Source organism: Natrix helvetica, assembly GCF_964273705.1.
Source record: "Natrix helvetica genome assembly, chromosome: 2".
In the NCBI taxonomy this organism is placed as follows: Eukaryota; Metazoa; Chordata; class Lepidosauria; order Squamata; family Natricidae; genus Natrix; species Natrix helvetica.
Genome location: NC_138552.1, coordinates 84,561,402 through 84,581,035, shown reverse-complemented (window position 1 = coordinate 84,581,035; position 19,634 = coordinate 84,561,402). Strand labels below are relative to the sequence as shown.

Below are 19,634 nucleotides of genomic sequence, written 5' to 3'. Positions count from 1 at the left end.
ACAAACAATCCATTTTACAAGGTTGTAGGAAGCAATTTTATTTGAAAAATATCTTCTATTGTTTATTCAAAGCAAGAACTACTTTTATTATTCTTTCCAACTGCAAATCTCCAATTGAATAATATAAGGTTGGCTTACTGATTAATATATTTCAGCAACTTATGTCATTTCACTCAACACAAATGTCAGGGATTATAATTTATGCTGCAGTTGTTAACTGTCAAAGTCAATGGGAAGACTTCTGGAATCACTGCATAGTAATATTTCATGTGAAGACATCCAAAAGGTTTCCATCAGAATGCCTTCCCTACAACTACCACCATGGCTAATCCACCAAATGGAAAGGTCTTCCTTAAACTGAACCCCCTTAATTTCAAGTATTGGTGTTAAAAGTTATTTGTGCACTCACTTTCACAAGCAAATTTCAAAATTGTGTGAACAGGCTTACGTACACCAAATGGACCTCATTCTCTTTCCTCAGCTACCCCTACAACTGCTCAGCATAGGTTTCTTGAGATACAATTTACAAAAGTAGAGTGGGCAGGTTTTGGAAGTTTTAAAGGACAAAATTGTTACCTTAAGTATCTGTCATGTTTGACATCCATCTTACTTCATAAAACTCCCCATGACCAAAATGACCAAAATATTTGGTGCCAGAAAACCAGCCACTGACCTTCTTTCCAAAAAAGACATCCTGCTAAGTTTTAAAGAAAACACGGAACACTTTGGAACACAGTTTGACTATTATTGCAATGAAGAAATAAATACCTAAACAACATTTTAATCCAAGCTGCAATTAAAATTGATAAATGGTAGACCCAAGAGTCTTTAAATAATAATCTTTAAAATCACCAAAATAATATAAAGAATCAATTTAATTAAAAAAAAAACTACACAGAGTTCTCCTTGGGCCCAAAAGCTGCTGTTTATTTCCCATGTTTACATCTAGCCACTCTTCCATTACAGTGTTTAGGAAACCTGTATTTTGTTATCAATTAAACTGTTTACAGTACTATGAACAAAAACTTCTTTGCTACAGTGCAAGTATGCCCACTCAATATTCTAGGCCTAGTAGGACTGAATACCCTAGAGTCACTTTGCAATACAATACAATACAATAGCAGAGTTGTAAGGGACCTTGGAGGTCTTCTAGTTCAACCCCTTGCCTAGGCAGAAAACCCTATACCGTTTCAGACAAATGGCTATCCAACATCTTCTTAAAGACTTCCAGTGTTGGGGCATTCACAACTTCTGGAGGTAAGCTGTTCCACTGATTAATTGTTCTAACTGTCAGGAAATTTCTCCTCAATTCTAAGTTGCTTCTCTCCTTGATTAGTTTCCACCCATTGCTTCTTGTTTTACTCTCAGGTGCCTTGGAGAATAGTTTGAGTCTCTCTTCTTTGTGGCAACCCCTGAGATATCGGAACACTGCTATCATGTCTCCCCTAGTCCTTCTTTTCATTAAACTAGACATACCCAGTTCCTGCAACTGTTCTTCATATGTTTTAGTCTCCAGTCCCTTAATCATCTTTGTTGCTCTTCTCTGCACTCTTTCTAGAGTCTCCACATCTTTTCTTCATCGTGGCGACCAAAACTGAATGCAGTATTCCAAGTGTGACCTTACCAAGGCATTAAAAGTGGTATTAACACTTCACATGATCTTGATTCTATCCCTGTTTATGTAGCCTAGAACTGTGTTGCCTTTTTTGGCAGCTGCTGCACACTGCTGGCTCATATTTAAGTGGCTGTCCACCTATACTGTACCTGTGCATTTCGTTTTTCTTGCCTAAATGTAGAACCTTACTCTTTTCACCATTGAATTTCATTTTATTAGATAGTACCCAATGTTCAAGTTTGTCAAGATCCTTCTGTATATTAAGCCTGTCTTCTGGCGTGTTGGCTATTCCTGCCAGCTTGGTGTCATCTGCAAATTTGATGAATTCCCCACTTATTCCCTCATCCAAATCATTGATGAAGATGTTGAAGAGTACTGGACCTAAAACAGAGCCTTGGGGTACTCCACTGCATACTTCCCTCCATGTAGATGCAGTTCCATTGAGGACTACACGTTGAGTGCGGTTAGTCAGCCAGTTACGAATCCATCTGGTGGTGATGCAGTCCAACCCACATTCTTCTACTTTATCTAGTAATAGGCTATGGTCTACCTTATCAAATGCCTTACTGAAGTCCAAATAAACCATATTGACGGCATTCCTCTGGTCCACTAATTTTGTCACACTTATTTGCTTAGACTTATTCCATCCTTCCCAATTAAAAGTGTACAAACCCAGTGAGAGTAAGAAGTTCCCAGCAAGAAATGATTTGTGGACCTTAAGATCCCAAAGAAAAATTCAGAGACTACAAGAGAACTTTCATTGATTTATTTGCCTCTAATATCCATTGTTTAAATAGATCAGGAAATCTGTTCCAACTCTCAAGGGGGACAATCTATAAGACCCTCCCTTCAGAACATTGTGGGACTTACTTCCACATGTACATGTATAGCATTGCATTGTTGGGCACAGGGGTGGCATTGAAAAAAAAGAAAAGTGTTAGAATTCTCTCCCTACTCCCCTTTCTTTCTCAGAAAAACCCATATTTGGAATCCCCAAGAAGGAGATAACAAAGGATAAAACATTTAAAGTCCATAAAACATTTTAAAAATCAAATCCTCTTTATTAAGACAAGTGAAAAGTTCACAAAGTAAGAAAACTTTTATTGTTTATAAAACTTACATATAGGTTTTGATTATGTGGCTGGATGCTAAACATAAAGAAAAGAAGCTTCACAGAAGATGAGCAAAAGAGGTTGTCATACAGCAGTCTAGAGAATCCTAATCTATATTCATACTGAAATGGAATGAGGAGTGATAGTATTCAAGTTTCCAGTTAAATAAATATGGCATATTTAAAATCGCACTAAGGCACAGAATTAGAGATTTATGGTTGTTCTTTTGTTAAAAATATGAAAACCTAAATTGTTCTGTATGAACTTTATCAGTGACTGGAACACACAGATTCTTATTATAAAGGCCACATGAGAAGGGAAAAAAAGATATGGCAGTTTTTATGTTAACCAAACTTGAATTAAGGTTGTACATTATAGTTAAATCAATAGACAGTTTAAGTTTAAAGGACATTTTGGTATTTTACCTGATAGGAAAGTATTGAATTTAAAGATTGCTATTGCCCTATTTTCATCTCATTCCACCCACATGTGCACATATTACACACTAATCTATCTTGATGTAGCAATAACTTTAGGAAAAGCAACTATTTCCCTGTCCCTCAAAAATCGAGCCAGGTTATTGATCTTTTAAAGGATTACAATTGATTATTGCTAAAGTGTATTGGGTTTCAAGTACAGTTTATAACCACTGCAGTCGATAATTGATTGCGGTTGCTATTTTGGGAGTGTTCTTCAGATCAGAATATGTTCAGATTTAAACTTTCATTTTAGGTGTCTTTTTTATTTATTTTTAATGAAAGGAAGCTGAATGAAGGGTATTCATTCTTTTTCTGCTACATATTCTGTGTGCAATTCAAGGATTTCTGTAATCATATGAAACTCGTTTCTACTTTTTGGTTTTTTTGGAGGATAAAACAGAATCTTGTAAGGTGGGTTTAGAGACAATAACTAAGGTCTGCTAGTGAGACTTTGAGAGGGGCATCTTCCCATTCCTTCATTTCTTAACCTATTCATCTCACTAGTAATCCCACAGCTAATTTTATACTGGAATCAATCAATGCCTATTTATTGACATAAAGAACATTAATTGTGATCTAACCAAGAGAGTGTTTGTTAAATTAGGTAATGGATAGGCACACACAGGCTTAATGGTAACAAAAGCTCTTTATTAAGTACAAGTGAGAACAATCCAGCGAAGGTTGAGTCTGACAGTAGCCCTTTTATAGGGAGCTATCAGACCCTTCGACCAATAGGATTAAACCTCTGTTCCTGCCGGAACAGAGGACTTTGGTGAAACCACTGTAGTTAGAACAAGTATCTAACACCCCTCCCCTCTTGGATGGAACAATCCTACTTGTTACATAGTCACGCAGGTAGGCGGGCTTTTGGGTAGCTCTGCCTGGCCTGCGCAGTTCAGTAGGAGGGGTTTCCTTGGATAGGTTGGAAGGACCTGTTTGCTCTGCAACTCCGCTTGGTGGAAGCTCTTGGAACCTTTAACAGGCCGCGGCTGGAGCTTCTAGAGCCGGTTCGCTCGGAGCTCGCTGCAACATAACCAGATACGTTTCCCGGTACCCTTGGGCTTGAGCTGGCCATGGAAGGAGTGAATGTTTGCTCCATTTGGGTAGGGCTTTGGCTAATTGGTACAGGAGTTACCTCTGGTTGTCTAAGAGTGGAGTTGGAGAGGCAGCCACAGAGTTGGTCAATATGCCTTCTCCAATTCCTACCGTCCTCGATCTCTAGGAGGTAAGAGCGAGGGCCGGTGATGCCTATCACTGTGACAGGAATCCACAGAGTTCCCCGGCGTAGTTGTGGGCGTATACCGAATCCTCTATGCTAAATGTCTGAATCTTGCTTGTGGAGTCTGGGGGCGATGAGGCAGAATAATTGGGGTGTAGCCGGTCTAAGTAGGACCTTAGCCGGCGACCCATGAGAAGCTCGGAGGGGCTTCTCCCTGTGGTAGTGGGTGTGATGTGCTGAATTAGCAAATAGTGGTCAACCTGTGTTTGCCAATCTCCTGGGCCCATCCTAGAGGGGGCCTCTTTTGCGGATCTCACTATTCTCTCCGCCTGACCATTGGAGGCCGGATGGAATGGTGCGACCAGGATATGCCTGATTCCCTGCGCTGCTAGGAATATCTCAAATTGCATGGGCGTGAATTGGGGCCCATTGTCAGAGACCAAGATTACCATACTCCCCCCCCTTTATTTTTTTCCCTTCCTCTCCTTTCTTTTTGGCCCGGTGTTTGTATCCATGTGAGTGTCAGGAATTGGCAAAGGAGTGCACCAGGGCGCATGTTCTCGGTAGCTCACGGCAGCCAGAGCTGGGGGCTTAGTTTAATAAGACTCTCGGCTCTGCAGCCTTGCAATGTGAGCATGCGCTCTTCCGCGCATCCTGTGAAGCGCCCTAGCGCTGCAGGGTTTCTGCACTTAGCGGCCGATTCTGATGTCCTGGTTTCATCCAAGGCAATTTGCACAGTGAGGTCAGACATGGCAAGTAACCTCCTCTGTAGGTTAATGTCCCGCACGCCGCAAATTATGCGGTCCAGAATCAGCTCATCCAGGTTTCGGAATTCACAGTATGTGGCAGCCTTGCGAAGCGCCGCAATGTACTCATTTATCGACTTGCCCTCTTTCTGGTTCCTGATGTTAAACTTATGCCGGCGAACATGCTTGGACGGTTTGGGGGCATAGTGGGTCCTCAGCATCTGCTGGAGCATGGACCAGGCGACTGATTGCAGCGGTATCAGCTCAGAGAGGTCTTTTGCCGTCTCGAACACTTCCCGGCCACAGTATCCGAGGAACATGTTGTTCTTGCGGCCTTCAGAAAGGCCCATGATGTCGTTTGCCTCGAGGAAGCAGTCAAATCGTAGCATGTACGAGTCCCAGTGCTCGGTGACTGGGTCATACGAAGTTGGAGGGGCGTGCATGGCCATTTTGTGTTCAGAGGCCGTTTTGAGTTTGCCGCTCAAAGATGGCTGCTCGAAGCCGTGCTGATGTACTTGCTGGATTGCTACGCTCTTTTTGGTTCGCCTAGTTGCCTTCCAATCCCACCTTCGTTGCCAGTGTTAAATTGGGTAATGGATAGGCACACACAGGCTTAACGGTAACAACAGCTCTTTATTAAGTACAACAAGTGAGAACAATCCAGCGAAGGTTGAGTCTGACAGCAGTCCTTCTATAGGGAGCTGTCAGACCCTTCGACCAATAGGATTAAACCTCTGTTCCCGCCGAAACAGAGGACCTTGGTGGAAACCACTGTAGTTAGAACAAGTATCTAACAGTGTTTCTTTGGCTTCATCAATATACATTTATCATTAAAAGAAAAGCAGTTACAAGTGCTTCAACTTGCCAGTTGCACATCTTATTTGATTGAAGACGTTTGATTTTCTTCCACGAGCATTTTTTTCATTCATTTTTGTACAAAAATGCATACCAACGTCATTCCAGTTATCACTTAAAACGTTAATTGGCAACTGCTGAAGTAATGCAGGAATTCCAAGATGTTTTAAAACACACACACACTCCTTCCTTCTCCAAGTTCTTATTAAAAAGACCTTTGTCTCTATTAAAACAAAAAAAAGGGGTGGGAAACTCCAGCCGTTTTGCCTCATCACGAAAAAGGACCCCCCCCCCCACTTCCCACCCTTTTCGCTACCGGCTAGAAAGGGTTCTAGACATACATTCCAGTGTGTTTTTTTAAATTATTATTTTATTGTCAAATCTCAGGACTTTTATTTTTTTGTGGTTGGGCAGTTTTCGGCTCTCCCTCCTCCCCCCCCTCCGTTCAATAAACCTGTTACTTTAAGGCGCTGCACATAAAGTGTGTGTGCACGGCGGGGCGGGGAGGCTCGCAAGGCTGAGTGTCTCGTACGGCTCGGACCTGCACGCGGGTTTCCTTCAATCTTTTCTTCCGACGATTGAATATTAATATTATTGCCATTATTATTGTTATTCCGGACTCCCGGTTGCTTTTGATTGGCTCTGCCTCTTTTCTCTTTTACCATCCATACTCCCCCCCTCCTTTATTTTTTTCCCCTTCCTCTCCTTTCCTTTCCTTTCGGCCCGGTGCTTGTATCCATGAGAGTGTCAGGAATTGGCACAGGAGTGCACTAGGGCGCATGCTCTCGGTAGCTCACAGCAGCCAGAGCCGGGGGCTTAGTTTAATAAGGAGCGAGCCCAGCGACAGACAAGGAAGAAGGCGGCGGCGGCAGCGCTATCAGCAGGCGGAAAAAAAATAAAAAATAAATAAACGAGCCCACGGGGCGAAAGCGAGCGAAGGCGTCCGCCATGGGCTTTCCTTTTCTGCGCGCATTCTCCGTTTCTTCATGAATTGGAGCTGAAAGGGTGGGGGCGGGGAGAGCTGAAGACACCCCAAGGCCCCCAGGCATGGCCAATTCGGTGAGTACAGGCGAAGAGCAACCTCTCCCCCCCCCCACGTACCCCGCGCCCTTCCTTTTCCTCACAGCGCTGCCGATTATATAGCGAGAGGTTGGTGAGAGAGAGGGGGGGGCAAGGAGGAGTGAGAAGGGGGGGGCGATTCCGCTAACCCTTTTCTCGCGCGCGGCTTCCTCTTCGCTTCTCTCTCTCTCTCTCTCTCTCTCTCTTCTCCCCCCCCCCCCCGCTCACTCTCCCCTCCTCTCCGTGCAGTTGCATGCAGCGCGCGCGCACACACACGCACGCACACTGGAGGCGGATAATAATCCAGCCATATTTCTGCAGCAGCGGCAGCAACGGCAGCAGCAACCCGCCTCCGCCGCGCGCCCGGGGAGGTGGGGTAGTGGGGGGGGGGCGCGCGGGAGCCGTGAGTACAGTGTGCAAAGGGGGGAACTGGCTGGCCGCTCAGGAAGGCGCCTCTCAGGATGGTGCGTTTCTCTCTCTCCACCCCCCCACCCCCGGCGTGGCTTTTCTGACAGCTGGCGGGCACCCCCTTTTTTCCCACCCTTCCCCCGGTAGTCTTCCTCTTCCTGCGCGTGGCTAGGTGTATATATTTGTGTCTGTGTCTGTGTGCATATATATTAATATACGCATATACACGCGCGCGCGGAGGCGAGAAGCTCGCTCTCCTGCAAAAAACAAAAACAAAAACGGGTTTTGAAACTACTTCAATCGCCGCGCCTCCTTTCCTTGTTCTTCATCCTCTCCTTCTCCCCTCTGCTATTGACTCTGAGGCGGTCTCTGGTTCGCCGGAGGAGCGCGTTTCAAATGCAACTTGAAATGCCTGCTCCATTGAAAATCCGATAAGCGCCCCAACATTGCAATAATAGTATTGTTTAGTAGTCCGCTGCTCTTTTCCCTTTTTTATTTTTTTCGGCATGGCTTCTTGGAATGAACCTCCTCAGAAATTCGTTCTTTCACCTCCTTATTTCTTTCCCACTTTCCCGTGTCCCCCCAACCCCAAATTCTGTACCCAGCCCCGGCCTCGAGATTGCATTTTCCAGCCTGCATTCCGTTACAATCCCGGCTGCTCTCCTCCTGGCAATGTCTCTTTAAAAGTAAGAGAATGGTGTCTTACCCTCCATAAGCAGGCAGCTATTTTCTTTGTGTGTGTTTTCTTTTTGTTCTTTTCAGGGAACCTTGAAATCTACAGGAGTGGAGTTGAGGGAAAAGGGGGAGGTATCCTTGCTTTTTCTCTGGTAGTCATTGTTATCCTTCTCTCTTTCTCTCTCTCTCTCCCTCTCCCTAGTGCGCTGTTCAGGTGAAACTGGAGCTTGGCCATCGAGCCCAGGTGAGGAAGAAACCCACCGTGGAAGGTTTTACTCATGACTGGATGGTATTTGTTAGAGGACCCGAGCATAGTAACATTCAGCACTTTGTGGAGAAAGTCGTTTTTCACTTGCATGACAGCTTCCCTAGGCCAAAAAGAGGTAAGGCTCCAGGACAAAGGTGTCTCAATTTCTCTTTTAATATGTTTGCGTAAGGGAGTAAAAGAAAAGGGTTGGTTGGTTGCTTTCGACCTCCAAACTGCACACTTTGCTTTCATGATCTGAAACCCTGGTTATTCTCTGCAAACGATTGATTCACCCAGAGGTGAAGCTTTTTTCCAAGAAAGAGTTTGCCTAGTGGAAAATCAGGGCGATGGACACCTGAGCAGGCAATACTTTTTACCACCTTTGGAGGCTGATGATGGTTTGTTGCAGCTTCTGAGAAATGTCAGAGAGGGACATGAGCTTCCTTTTACAAGGAAGCAACTAATATCTGGATATTTTCTATTAATACTATTTATTTATGTAATGTGTCTGGTTCAGTTTTTGCTATAGTTTTTGATCTTTACTCCCAGCCATTTGTGATACATGTAGTGTTGCCACTTATTGTTTTCATTTGCAGTGTTTATGGTCCTACCTTTCACTAGAAATAAGCAGAATGATGCTGATTAATATTGTTTATTTGGTACCCTTTTTACATTTTCTCTTGGACTGTATGTGTTTTTGTATTGGCAAAGTGTTATCTGAAGTATTGAGTTGTGCAAGTTTTAGGATGAATAACTGTTTAGTCTTTGTGCTTTCACTGTTTGGATTATGATCTCCAGTTTGTATTGATTCAGCATGCACTTACAAGAAGTCAACATACGACAAAAAAAATTGCAAACACTTAAGTGCCTCCAAAACACAGAAGAATGAGAGTGATTTTTCCTTTGATTTCAAGAGGTTTAGGAAGCCTTTGTTTTCAGTTTTCATTTCATGACCTCCAAGCTGTTGTCTTGACTGTTTTAGTAGGATTAGTGGAGGTAACAGTAGGAATACAATAAGGTGCTTTGTTTGTGAACAGGTTTGTTTATCTGAGTATGCACAATGGTTAGCAGTTATTGTTTGTCTAATCTTTATTGGCATATAGAACTCCTGTGGTCTTTTAAAATAGCATCCTAATAAATCCATTTTGCTTAGAGGAAATGTGAATCTGTGAAGAGAAAGGATGGGAAGAAATGAGCAGGATCTGTAAGCTTTTTCATCTTTTCAAATTGATTATTTGAAGTATTGTAGCATCTTTGGATACCAGTTTCTGTAAATTATATATTGTTTCCCTCCTGCTTGTTTGATTTATTTTTTTTGTAATTCTTGAATGCTTTTACTGAATTATCATATGTACTATTAAATATTGCTAATAATATTGTTTTATGTTCCATTTTGACTTTTGCCAAAACCTCCACTGATACTGGTTTTCCCATGATACATATTTGTCTTCAATATAAAAAAGAAATACCTGCCCATACAATCTCTTTTTTAGGTTTGGTTTAATTATTTTTCCTCTGATATATGTTAGAAATTTCTTTCTGGAAGCTGTAGGGCAGATATAATTCTCAGCAAGAGATATAGGAAGTTTGAATAAATGTTTCTTTTTGCATTGTAAATGTGGTCATATAATTAACATTCATAGTAAGAAGTTCCTTAGTTTTCTAGTGCAATCCAATCTTTGGTGTATCTATTCAGATGTAAGTCTGTTTAAAAATCAGTGAGCCGTCTTAATGTGAATAGGAATTAAGTCTGAAAATCCTGCATCCATGCTGTTATAAAGGTTTGTGATGATCTGCCTCAGTTCCTCAAACTGAATAACTTTTTGTCCAGTCTAAGAAAGCATGATTTTGTAACATAGGTCTGTGGGTTGTTGTTAAGTGAATATATTCATTATAGTCCAGAATGTGCAAAGATGTGAGTACTTGATATAAGCAGCTAAGTTTCTACATGTATATACTACATTGCTGAGGATTCCTGTTACATTACATTTGGTAATATAGAATGTGCAACAGGTTGCCCCTTGGTAGATGTGTTATACACTTAATGGGAGTTAAATATTAATAGAGGACATGTTTTCCTTAAATTCTCGGTTGCAATTTATGAATTTTATGGCTTTTGTTTGGTCGTTATTGTTGTTTTGATATTCCTGTCTCATGCAAGGCAATTTAGTTGGTAAGTAGGATTTTTTTTCAGTTGAGGACACCAGCAATGTTAAATGTAAATGTAAAATGTAGATTTCTTGGTGCTCTCTGAGATAGTTTCTTTTGTATACAATAAAATGTTGATATATTCCACTGTCCCACCACATTTCTATTTCTATTACTATAAAAGTAATCCTAGAATAATGGTGGGTGAGTGTATATTTATAGTCTGAAACCATTGGGATCAAATTACCATTTATGGAAGTTACTTTGGATCCCACTTAAGGGGAAGAGATTGCCCTTTTTTATCAGACACAGTACTCCTTTGAATTCCAGTTGCAGAGGAACCCAAGAAGAACAGTGATGCGGTGCTTTTATCCTGTCTGTATGTTCCATTAGCATCTGGCTAGCTCATGTAAATGAAGTGCCAAATTGGAATGACTTTTGGTGTGATTCTTCAGCATTAACCAGTTGGTTTGCTATGATGTAGTATTTGTCATGTATTTTCTGTTTCATATTTTATAACATACTAGGCCAGTGATGGCGAACCTTTTTCACCTCGGGTGCCAAAAGCACATACATGCGCACTATCACACGAACTCGAGTGCCCACCCACATAACTTAATGTCCCCCCTCACCTGTGTGGACCGTGCATTTTTGCACAAGGCTTCCTCGCCACTCCCTGCTCTGGCTGCTTCCCCTTGGATAACACCCAGTGAGGGAGAAGTTGCTCTGCCACTAACGGGCAGAGATTGGGGTGGGGGTGGGGGTGGGGGGGATGCTCCTGTGTCAAAAAACCTTCCCTTATCATTCTCCTGTGTAAAGATTGGGCCCTTTTTACAATGGCAGGTGTGAGTCCAGTTGCTAAATTCTCCCCTTCTATTAAAGAGGATCCTGGGCACTACAGTCAATAGACAAATGAGGAAGGGAGCTGCTGGCACAGGGGAAAGAAAAGCAGCAAGGAAATAAGGAAAAGCAGCTTTTTTCCCTCAAGGTGGCTGCTCTGTTTCCCCCCCCTCCCCGGTGCTAGCACAGAGGATCCTGCCTGGTCCCTGCAATCCAAAGGGAAATGAGGAAGAGAGCAATCTGCATGAGGGAAAGACAAGCAACAAGGAAAGAAGAAAAAGCAGCTTTTTTCCCTCAAGGTGGCTGCTCTGTTGCCCTTTTCTCCATTTCATCACCACTCCATGGAGCCTGCCCCACCCCCCATTGCCCAGGTCCTCGCTTCTCCCAAGCATTTCTTTGCCTATTTAATTTCCCCTCCGTAGCATTTTTCCATCGTGTTTCTTGCCGTTTTGGACAGGAAAACAAAGTTTGTGGGACTAAAAAAAACTCCTTTCAATCAATCAATTCCAACTTTGCGAGATCTCTCCCCCCCCCCCCCAAGTTGTAATTGATTGAAGTTTTGTTTTAGTCCCACAAACCTTGTTTCTCTGCACATGATGGCAAGAAACGCGATGGAGCTGGAAATCAGGTAGGCAAAGAAATGTTTGGGAGAAGCGAGGACCTGGGCGATGGTGGGTGGGGCAACCTCGATGCCATATCACTGAAATGGAGAAAAGGGCAACAGAGCAGCCACATTGAGTGAAAGAAGCCTCTTTTATTCTTTCCTTACTGCTTGTCTTTCCCCCCTGCTGGTAGCTCTCCTCATTTCCCTGTGGATTCAAGCAATCGGGCAGGATCCTTTTTAGTAGCAGGGGAGGAGGGGGGAACAGAGCAGCCAGCACGAGTGAAAGAAGCCTCTTTCCTTGCCGCTTGTCTTCTCCCCCTTCCCACTGCTGGCAACTCTCCTCATTTCCCTGTGGATTCCAGCGATCGGGCAGGATCCTTTTTAGTAGCAGGGGAGGAGGGGGGAACAGAGCAGCCAGCACGAGTGAAAGAAGCCTCTTGCTGCTTTTCTTTCCCCTGTTCCGGCAGCTCTCTCCTCATTTCTGGTTTGCATTGGCTGTTTTTCGCCCTTTGGAGGCTTCAGGGAATCCTCCGGAGATTTAAAAAAAACTATCGAAAATCAGCTGGCCAGCGGGCGCATGCACACTGGAGCTGACAGGGCAATGCCTCGCGTGCCCTCAGAAATGGCTCTGCGTGCCGCCTGTGGCACGCGTGCCATAGGTTCGCCATCACGGTACTAGGCCCATCAGATCATATGTCTTAAAATACTTTTATTTTATTAAGCACTGAGCAATAGCTGCTATTGTCAATATAGTGTTGTGGTAATGTCATAAGAAGCAGTCTCTTTTCTTTTTTGTAGGGAAATAAACATGAGAAGAAGGTAGACTGTTACAAAGGCAGAGAGGTAGAAGCAGAATCTTTAAGGCAATTATTTTAATTAAATGGTTATTTGTTGAAGTAGTGATGACCAATAATAATGAAGTATATTTATGGACTAAACCTGTTCATAGGTGAGTTGTTTATATCTGTTTGGTAGATATACTGGAAATAAATGATTAGTTGATACACAAGAAATAAATAAATAGTAATAGATTACTTATGAATAAAGGGTGCTTTTAATCAAGATTATGTATTTTTCCCGTTTCATATGATTTTCTTTAACAAAGAGCATGCTTGAATTCTAAGCTTACAGAAAACTTAATGGGCTTATATACAAAAATACAGAACTTCATCAGCCTCGAACACATTGAATAATATAGAGAAGAATCTGTATTCTTTCTGTTTATATTTTTTGCTGTGTTTCTTCTCATAGAGATGATTTTAGTCTTCCCTCCAAATGCAGTTGTGTGTTTACAATTGTTTATCATAGTGGATGAGGTGGATCACAGCTGCTACTTATTTGAAGAAAAATGTTCACTTAGGGGTGTGTGTGTGTGTGTACGTGTACATATACATATACATACATGCATGCATACATACATACATACATACATACAGTACAGGTTCATACACACACACTCCTCATATTTTACTAGCTATTTGATTGGAGCACTGACACTAAATAGATTGTTAAAGGTTCAATGGTGAGTTGGGAATCAAAATAAAATGTGCTATCAATACAAGCAACAATTAATAAGGAGTAACAACCTCCTTTCATTATACCAACAAATTACTTGCTGTTTAGATCATTATCAAGCACACAGGTTGAATCAAAAGATAATGCAGCTAACTTACAGTGCAGCCACTTCAAAGGAAATAGCTATTTATGTTTTTCTTTTTCTAATCTGTACTTTATGAATTCATTAATACATAATCTTTTAGATAACAGCAAAATAAAAACAATATGTTTTGCCAGTTCATGTAGTGCTCCTGACCATTCATAAATTCAGAACTGTTGGAAATTATAGTGAATATGCAACTGTTACCAAGTGTGCTTCTCTGCTGTTGTATCACACAAGCTTCTCTGCTGTTGTATCACACAAGCACAAGTTGTACTAATGCCAGTAATGAAATTCTGTATCCCATGACATTTCACAATCGTTTCACAATTTCCCATTTATCTATTTAAGTCTTACCTGAGGCCATTATTTTTAGCTCCTGCATATTTAATAGCTAAAATTCTGCTTAATTTTTTGCAGAAACGATCTGGAAGTTGTTTTAATGCTTACCAGTCCAGTAATTATATATTGGTTTGCAGTATTTGGAGATGGCTCTAATCGGTTAGATATCTGTTCAGTAATTAGTAGAGATGGTATGTACCCCTGGCTACAGAAGTATCTGATTATGTTTTATACTTATATTACTATATTTATCTCTTAAGTATTCCAAAATGCTTAGGGAGAAATACTAATTTTCAGAGGTGAAGCTAAGATAATTTAAGTATATATGAGAAATAAAAATAAGAATTTCAATCCTAATACTTAAATCCTTAGATTAAATATGCAAATTGATAAAACATGAAAAACTCCATGTCTGTCATATGGGTGAGGAATATATTGGGTAGATGTCACTTGTTAATCAGCTGACTTCAGAACATGCTTTGAATTATGTGACATGGCTAATCCCTTACTATAATGAGATATATTTCCAAATATCATCCCAAACTATGTTAAAATCACTGAAATATAGTATGATAAGAAAAAAATGGCTAATGAAGCAACATTTAAAACAAAGAAGGCATCCACAAAGCATGGTTAATTATTGTGCTGTTAATTTGCTCCATATGAGGTGTAGGAGTACAAAGAAAATCAGACAAATAGCATGTAATTTAAAATTATACGTGATAATCAGAAATTGATAGCAAACTATTTAAAACTATTTGGGAGGTCAATGCTCTTTATTTAAATAAACACAACAAATCTTATAAACATAAGCTGCGATTAGTCCTTGGTTCCTTTTCCTTTTGTTCCTCACAAGACACTGAAAGAGGTGATCAAAAACCTTTGCTCTAAGCTTTAATTAACAAACATTACCTGTTTTTATTAGAAAATATATCAGTAATGAATTGCTTCTAATAACCAAGCCATTATAAAAATGGTTAACAAAAACTGTAATGGATTATTTAAATTTTTGAAAAAATTTCCCGACATCATTTTAGGACCACGCAGAGATTGTCCACAAGTGATTCATGCGTACCATCCAGCCCATCCATGGTTTAGCATTCTGCCAAACAGGTCCTATGTGTTATATACACATCAAAATATAAGTAATTTTACAAATCATGATATTTCTCTATATCCCTCTGGAAATAAAAAGAAAAAAATCTTCATAAACATGTTTAAACAATGATAAAATTTAATTTAGGTTGATTTAGAATACCATAGTTCTAATATTATTTTAAAAGGGTTCACCTTATGAAAGTGAGGTTGTTACATTTCAATAAGATGAAATATCTTATTAAGTTTGTGAATATTTTGTCAAAATGAAGAATTTTACTAGTTCTCTTTAACACATCATTAATTTTAACTGATTACTTAGAGTTGCATTTATATATGGTGATTTTCACACCAAGAAAAACATTTTCAATTTGTTCTTTTAACCAGTTTGTTTTACTTCTGCTGTAGATTGCTTTCTACACATTTGTCTGGCTTTGGAAAAATGGTGGTAATGCATATTGCTATGTTTTTTTTTAACCAAGTATCTTTGATAGCGTCTTATCAAAGCTAGAATTGAGAGATCCTTGGTGTTCTCTGAACTTGGTTCTTTTCTTGCAGATATTTCATGATGATTATGTTACTTACTTTGGGTAATGAAAAATCTGCAAGAAAACAGCCAGACTCGGAGAGCACTTATTTCAACCCTGAGCTACAAATATTTTCCTGTAAAATAACACTTGTAAATTTTCTGTTGTGTAAAATCAATGATTAGTGATATCTTTGTTTCTTTTGTAATAGTTAAATGAAGTCGGCTTTATAACCAATAAATGTTGGTTATAAAGCTTACATTTTGATGAAGCAAATGGACATCTGTTAGGGTAAGACATCAGTTACAAGAATAATGAAATAGATGGAAGGCTGCAGGAGATAGGAACTATGTGGAAAGTGAAAATCCTGCCATAGAAATAGTTGATTTCCTAAGAAAAAAGAATATTTTCTCCCAAGGAATTGCAAATAAGGTAAGATAGGCAGAAAGGAAGTAGTGTGAATATACATCATTATGGCTTACTTTCTTGTGGTTTTCTGGCTAGGCAACAATTGGCGATATTTGCACAATTTATTAAGCAATGAAAGAAATCATAATGACTGAGTTCTCATAGCATTTTATGCCAAACCCCAATACAATACCATATTATGTCTTAGCATGATGACCAAGCATATTTTAAAAATGGTATCTTCAGCAGTTAAAAAATAAAAGATAAAGATAAAGGTTCCCCTCACACATATGTGCTAGTCATTCCCGACTATAAGAAATAGACTATAAGAAATAGCATGTGAATAATCTACTTCCTTTTGGTTGACGAAAGTGGACCAAAGATTTGTAACAACCCTCTCACAAAAATTAAGGAATAAATAAATAAGTACATGCCATGTATACAATTCAGTGAGAATAAAAGTATGCTCTTTGAACCAGTAAATTGAAGCATGCTTTCATTTTTTTTATTAACTTAACTTAAATCTGAGTTGGATTTGAAAACATCTGCACATGTTTTATAAAAGTTAAATACTTGCAAGCTAATTTGAAAGAGTAGCTACTTAAAAAAGAGGAAAGAAAGCAGAATCATTTAGAAACAGATGTGTGCATGGATGTGTTTGTGGGTGTGTATGCTCACATATATGTGATGACATGTGCTTTAGGAACCTTGTCTTCATCTAACTGAAGGACTTCCTAATGATTCAGTAAGTGTTTCCATTGACTATATATAATGCCTTTTGTATTCATTGTAGTCAATGGAAGTCCTGTGACTGATTTGTACATAGACTGTAGGAATCATGCATAATTCAGCAACATGTATTTGAACATAACTAATTGAACCAATTTTGAACATAATCCTTTGGGCAATCTCAGTTCAACCCAAATTTTATTTTTAATCAAAATATAGACATTAGCTCCATTAAGACATGATTTGTACTTGTAATGTGATTTGTACTTACTGTAACCTAAAAATCTATACCACAATTTGCGTTATCTCCTAACTTGTTGCCTGACTGTTTCATTTTGTAATTTATTGGAAATCCTGCTTTTTTGGTGCAAATCCTAGACCTAGAGTTACATTTTTCAAACTCTGACATGTATTTAAATTCTAATTAAATATCATTAAATATGTTTTGATGTGATAGTTAATAAAAATAAAATTGCTACCTCAAAATAGTGTAATTAAATCACTAAGCTTAGTATTTGGTTCCAGAACCAAATGTAAATTGGCAATGAGGAATATTGAACATGTGATAATCTCAGCAGTTGTAAGTCTTTTGGTGTGTGCAAATTACATTTTACTTCCTATGTGATCTGACAAATTCTGTGTTCTCTCTAGATATATTAACTTCTGGATTATTTTTAAGGAGCCTGGAATTTCATGGTGAAATAAGCTTCATTGCATTGCTGAAGACACTATGATTTTTTTTATTTTTAAAAAAAACTTAAATAGAATTTAGACAAAAATGGATATAAAGAATCCAGTTCAGTCTAAGTGCCAGCAATAAAGTAGAAAAATAGACTATTACGCCAATATTGTAAGGGCCTTAATTCAAGTTGGATCAAGGTAAAAACTAATACTTTTGTATAAAAGATTGGAAAACATGCATTTTTGGTATCTTGCGATATTTAATGATCATACACCTCCTTTTTCCAGTTAATTTTGAGGATTCTGTGTTTATATCTCTATGAACATGTTGTAATTGTTACTATTTGAGTGATTGCTTGTAGGCTTTTTGTTCAGGATGGGGGGGGGGGCGTGGAATCCTAAACCTTATTTATGGTTTACAAAACTGTTTTGTAAATTCTATTGAAGTTAGTTGATTTGACTTTCAAGTAAATCCATTCTATTTTCCTTTATAATGCAGGAAATGATTATTGGACAAACGTTAAATATTTAACAACTGGGTATTACTGGTAAATTCCGTAATTTGAAGTTCTATCTTTTCTAATGTGCATGCAGTAAAAGTAAATTGGATTCCTTACATCTAATTTCTTCCTCTGAACCCCCCCTCCCAATTTTTCTTTGTATTGTAATGCATTGGTCTTATAATGAGAGAGTGTATGAATAGCACAATAGAAGAAATAAACTAATGTTTGACTTTTCACAGGTCTGCCATGTCAAAAAATATACCTATTTCAAAATATTAGTATATTGATTTATAAAGAGGTGTGTCACTATCTTAAAAATAAAACAAAAAATCTATATAGTTTCAAAAAAGCTGTAGTTATATAGTTCTTCATCTGGTCTCAGTCTCATTTTGTATTTCAAGTATTGCAAATTTGCATTCTGATACTAGCAGTTCTTTCTTTTGACAGTTTTCTTACATATGTGTGTGTTGCACACAGACCTAATATTACTTTATTATAGTGTCTTTACATGCACATATTATTAATTTGAAATTAGTAATTGTATTTATGTGAGTTAGATTTATCTATAATGGATTGGTCATAAAACCATATTTGCTCAAGGAAGAAATCTCATAGATGACTTTTTGCCAAATATGAAATATTCCATTTTTTTATGAAACATCATTTTTGTTTGTGTGAGAATACTCTTCTATCTCTTATATTCTTACAATATCTCTCATCAAAGAGATAGTGCATGTATGACTGCTTTGAAAGAAGTTGATCCATATAGGGTGATATTTTTAGAGTACTCTATTGTAGGGGTTCCCAACCATTGGACCGCAAACCAAGGGCAAGTCTGTGGACTGTTAGGAACGGGCCGCACAGCTGGAGATGAGTGGCAGGCAAGCGAGGGAAGCTACATCTGTATTTGCAGTCTCTCCCCAGCGCTAACATCAACACATCAGCTCCAACTCAGATGACCAGGCATTAGATTCTTATAGGAGTGTGAATCCTACTATAAATTGTGCATGTGAGGGATCTAGGTTGCACGCTCCTCCTCCATCCTGGTTAGTGGAAAAATTGTCTTCCATGAAACTGGTCCCTAGTATCAAAAAGGTTGGGGGCTGCTGCTGTACTGGACAAAGCCAAGTTCAAAAGAGCCTGAATTTCAGTGATTGACTTTGAGTAAGTTCTCCCGTAGTGTTGCCTACTACACAGGATAGTTGTACACTTAAAAAAGTTACAGAAGAGAATATTCTCTTTGTGTCTTCATATATTGTTTTTATTTTAAAAGAAAAATTAGGAAATGGTTATCAATTTTTTATTTTCTCCCCATAATATAACATCAAGAAGGCATGGGGGGGGGACCTTTCTCTGATTTTTTTTCCTCCAAGGCCTCCATATTTCTACTTATATCTTCAATTGTAGATTTTCCATCTTTCCATCGAGAGAGAGAAAGAGATACATACATACATACATACATACATACATACATACATACATACATACATACATACATACATAGTTCTGTGAGGAAAAGCAGGATATAAATTGCATCAATAAATGTAATATGCAGGTGAAACTCAAAAAATTAGAATATCGTGCAAAAGTTCATTTATTTCAGTAATGCAACTTTAAAAGTAAAACTAATATATGAGATAAGACTTGTTACATGTAAAGCAAGATAGTTCAAGCCGTGATTTATC

General features: G+C 39.2%; 1 protein-coding gene across 3 annotated transcripts in view; it reads left to right on the top strand.

Moving 5' to 3' along the window:
* Positions 1-6,514: 6,514 nt before the first annotated feature.
* MLLT3 (MLLT3 super elongation complex subunit) overlaps positions 6,515-19,634 on the top strand; it is a 152,400-nt gene continuing 139,280 nt past the window's right edge. The window contains exons 1-2 of one of the 3 annotated variants that reach the window (XM_081944506.1): positions 6,515-7,085; positions 8,371-8,551. In XM_081944506.1, the coding sequence (XP_081800632.1) occupies positions 7,074-7,085; positions 8,371-8,551 (193 nt within the window). In that variant the 5' untranslated portion in view covers positions 6,515-7,073. Of the gene's footprint in view, positions 7,086-7,426; positions 7,550-8,370; positions 8,552-19,634 lie in introns of those variants that run through there. The other 2 variants (XM_081944504.1, XM_081944505.1) reach the window with 2 other exon arrangements.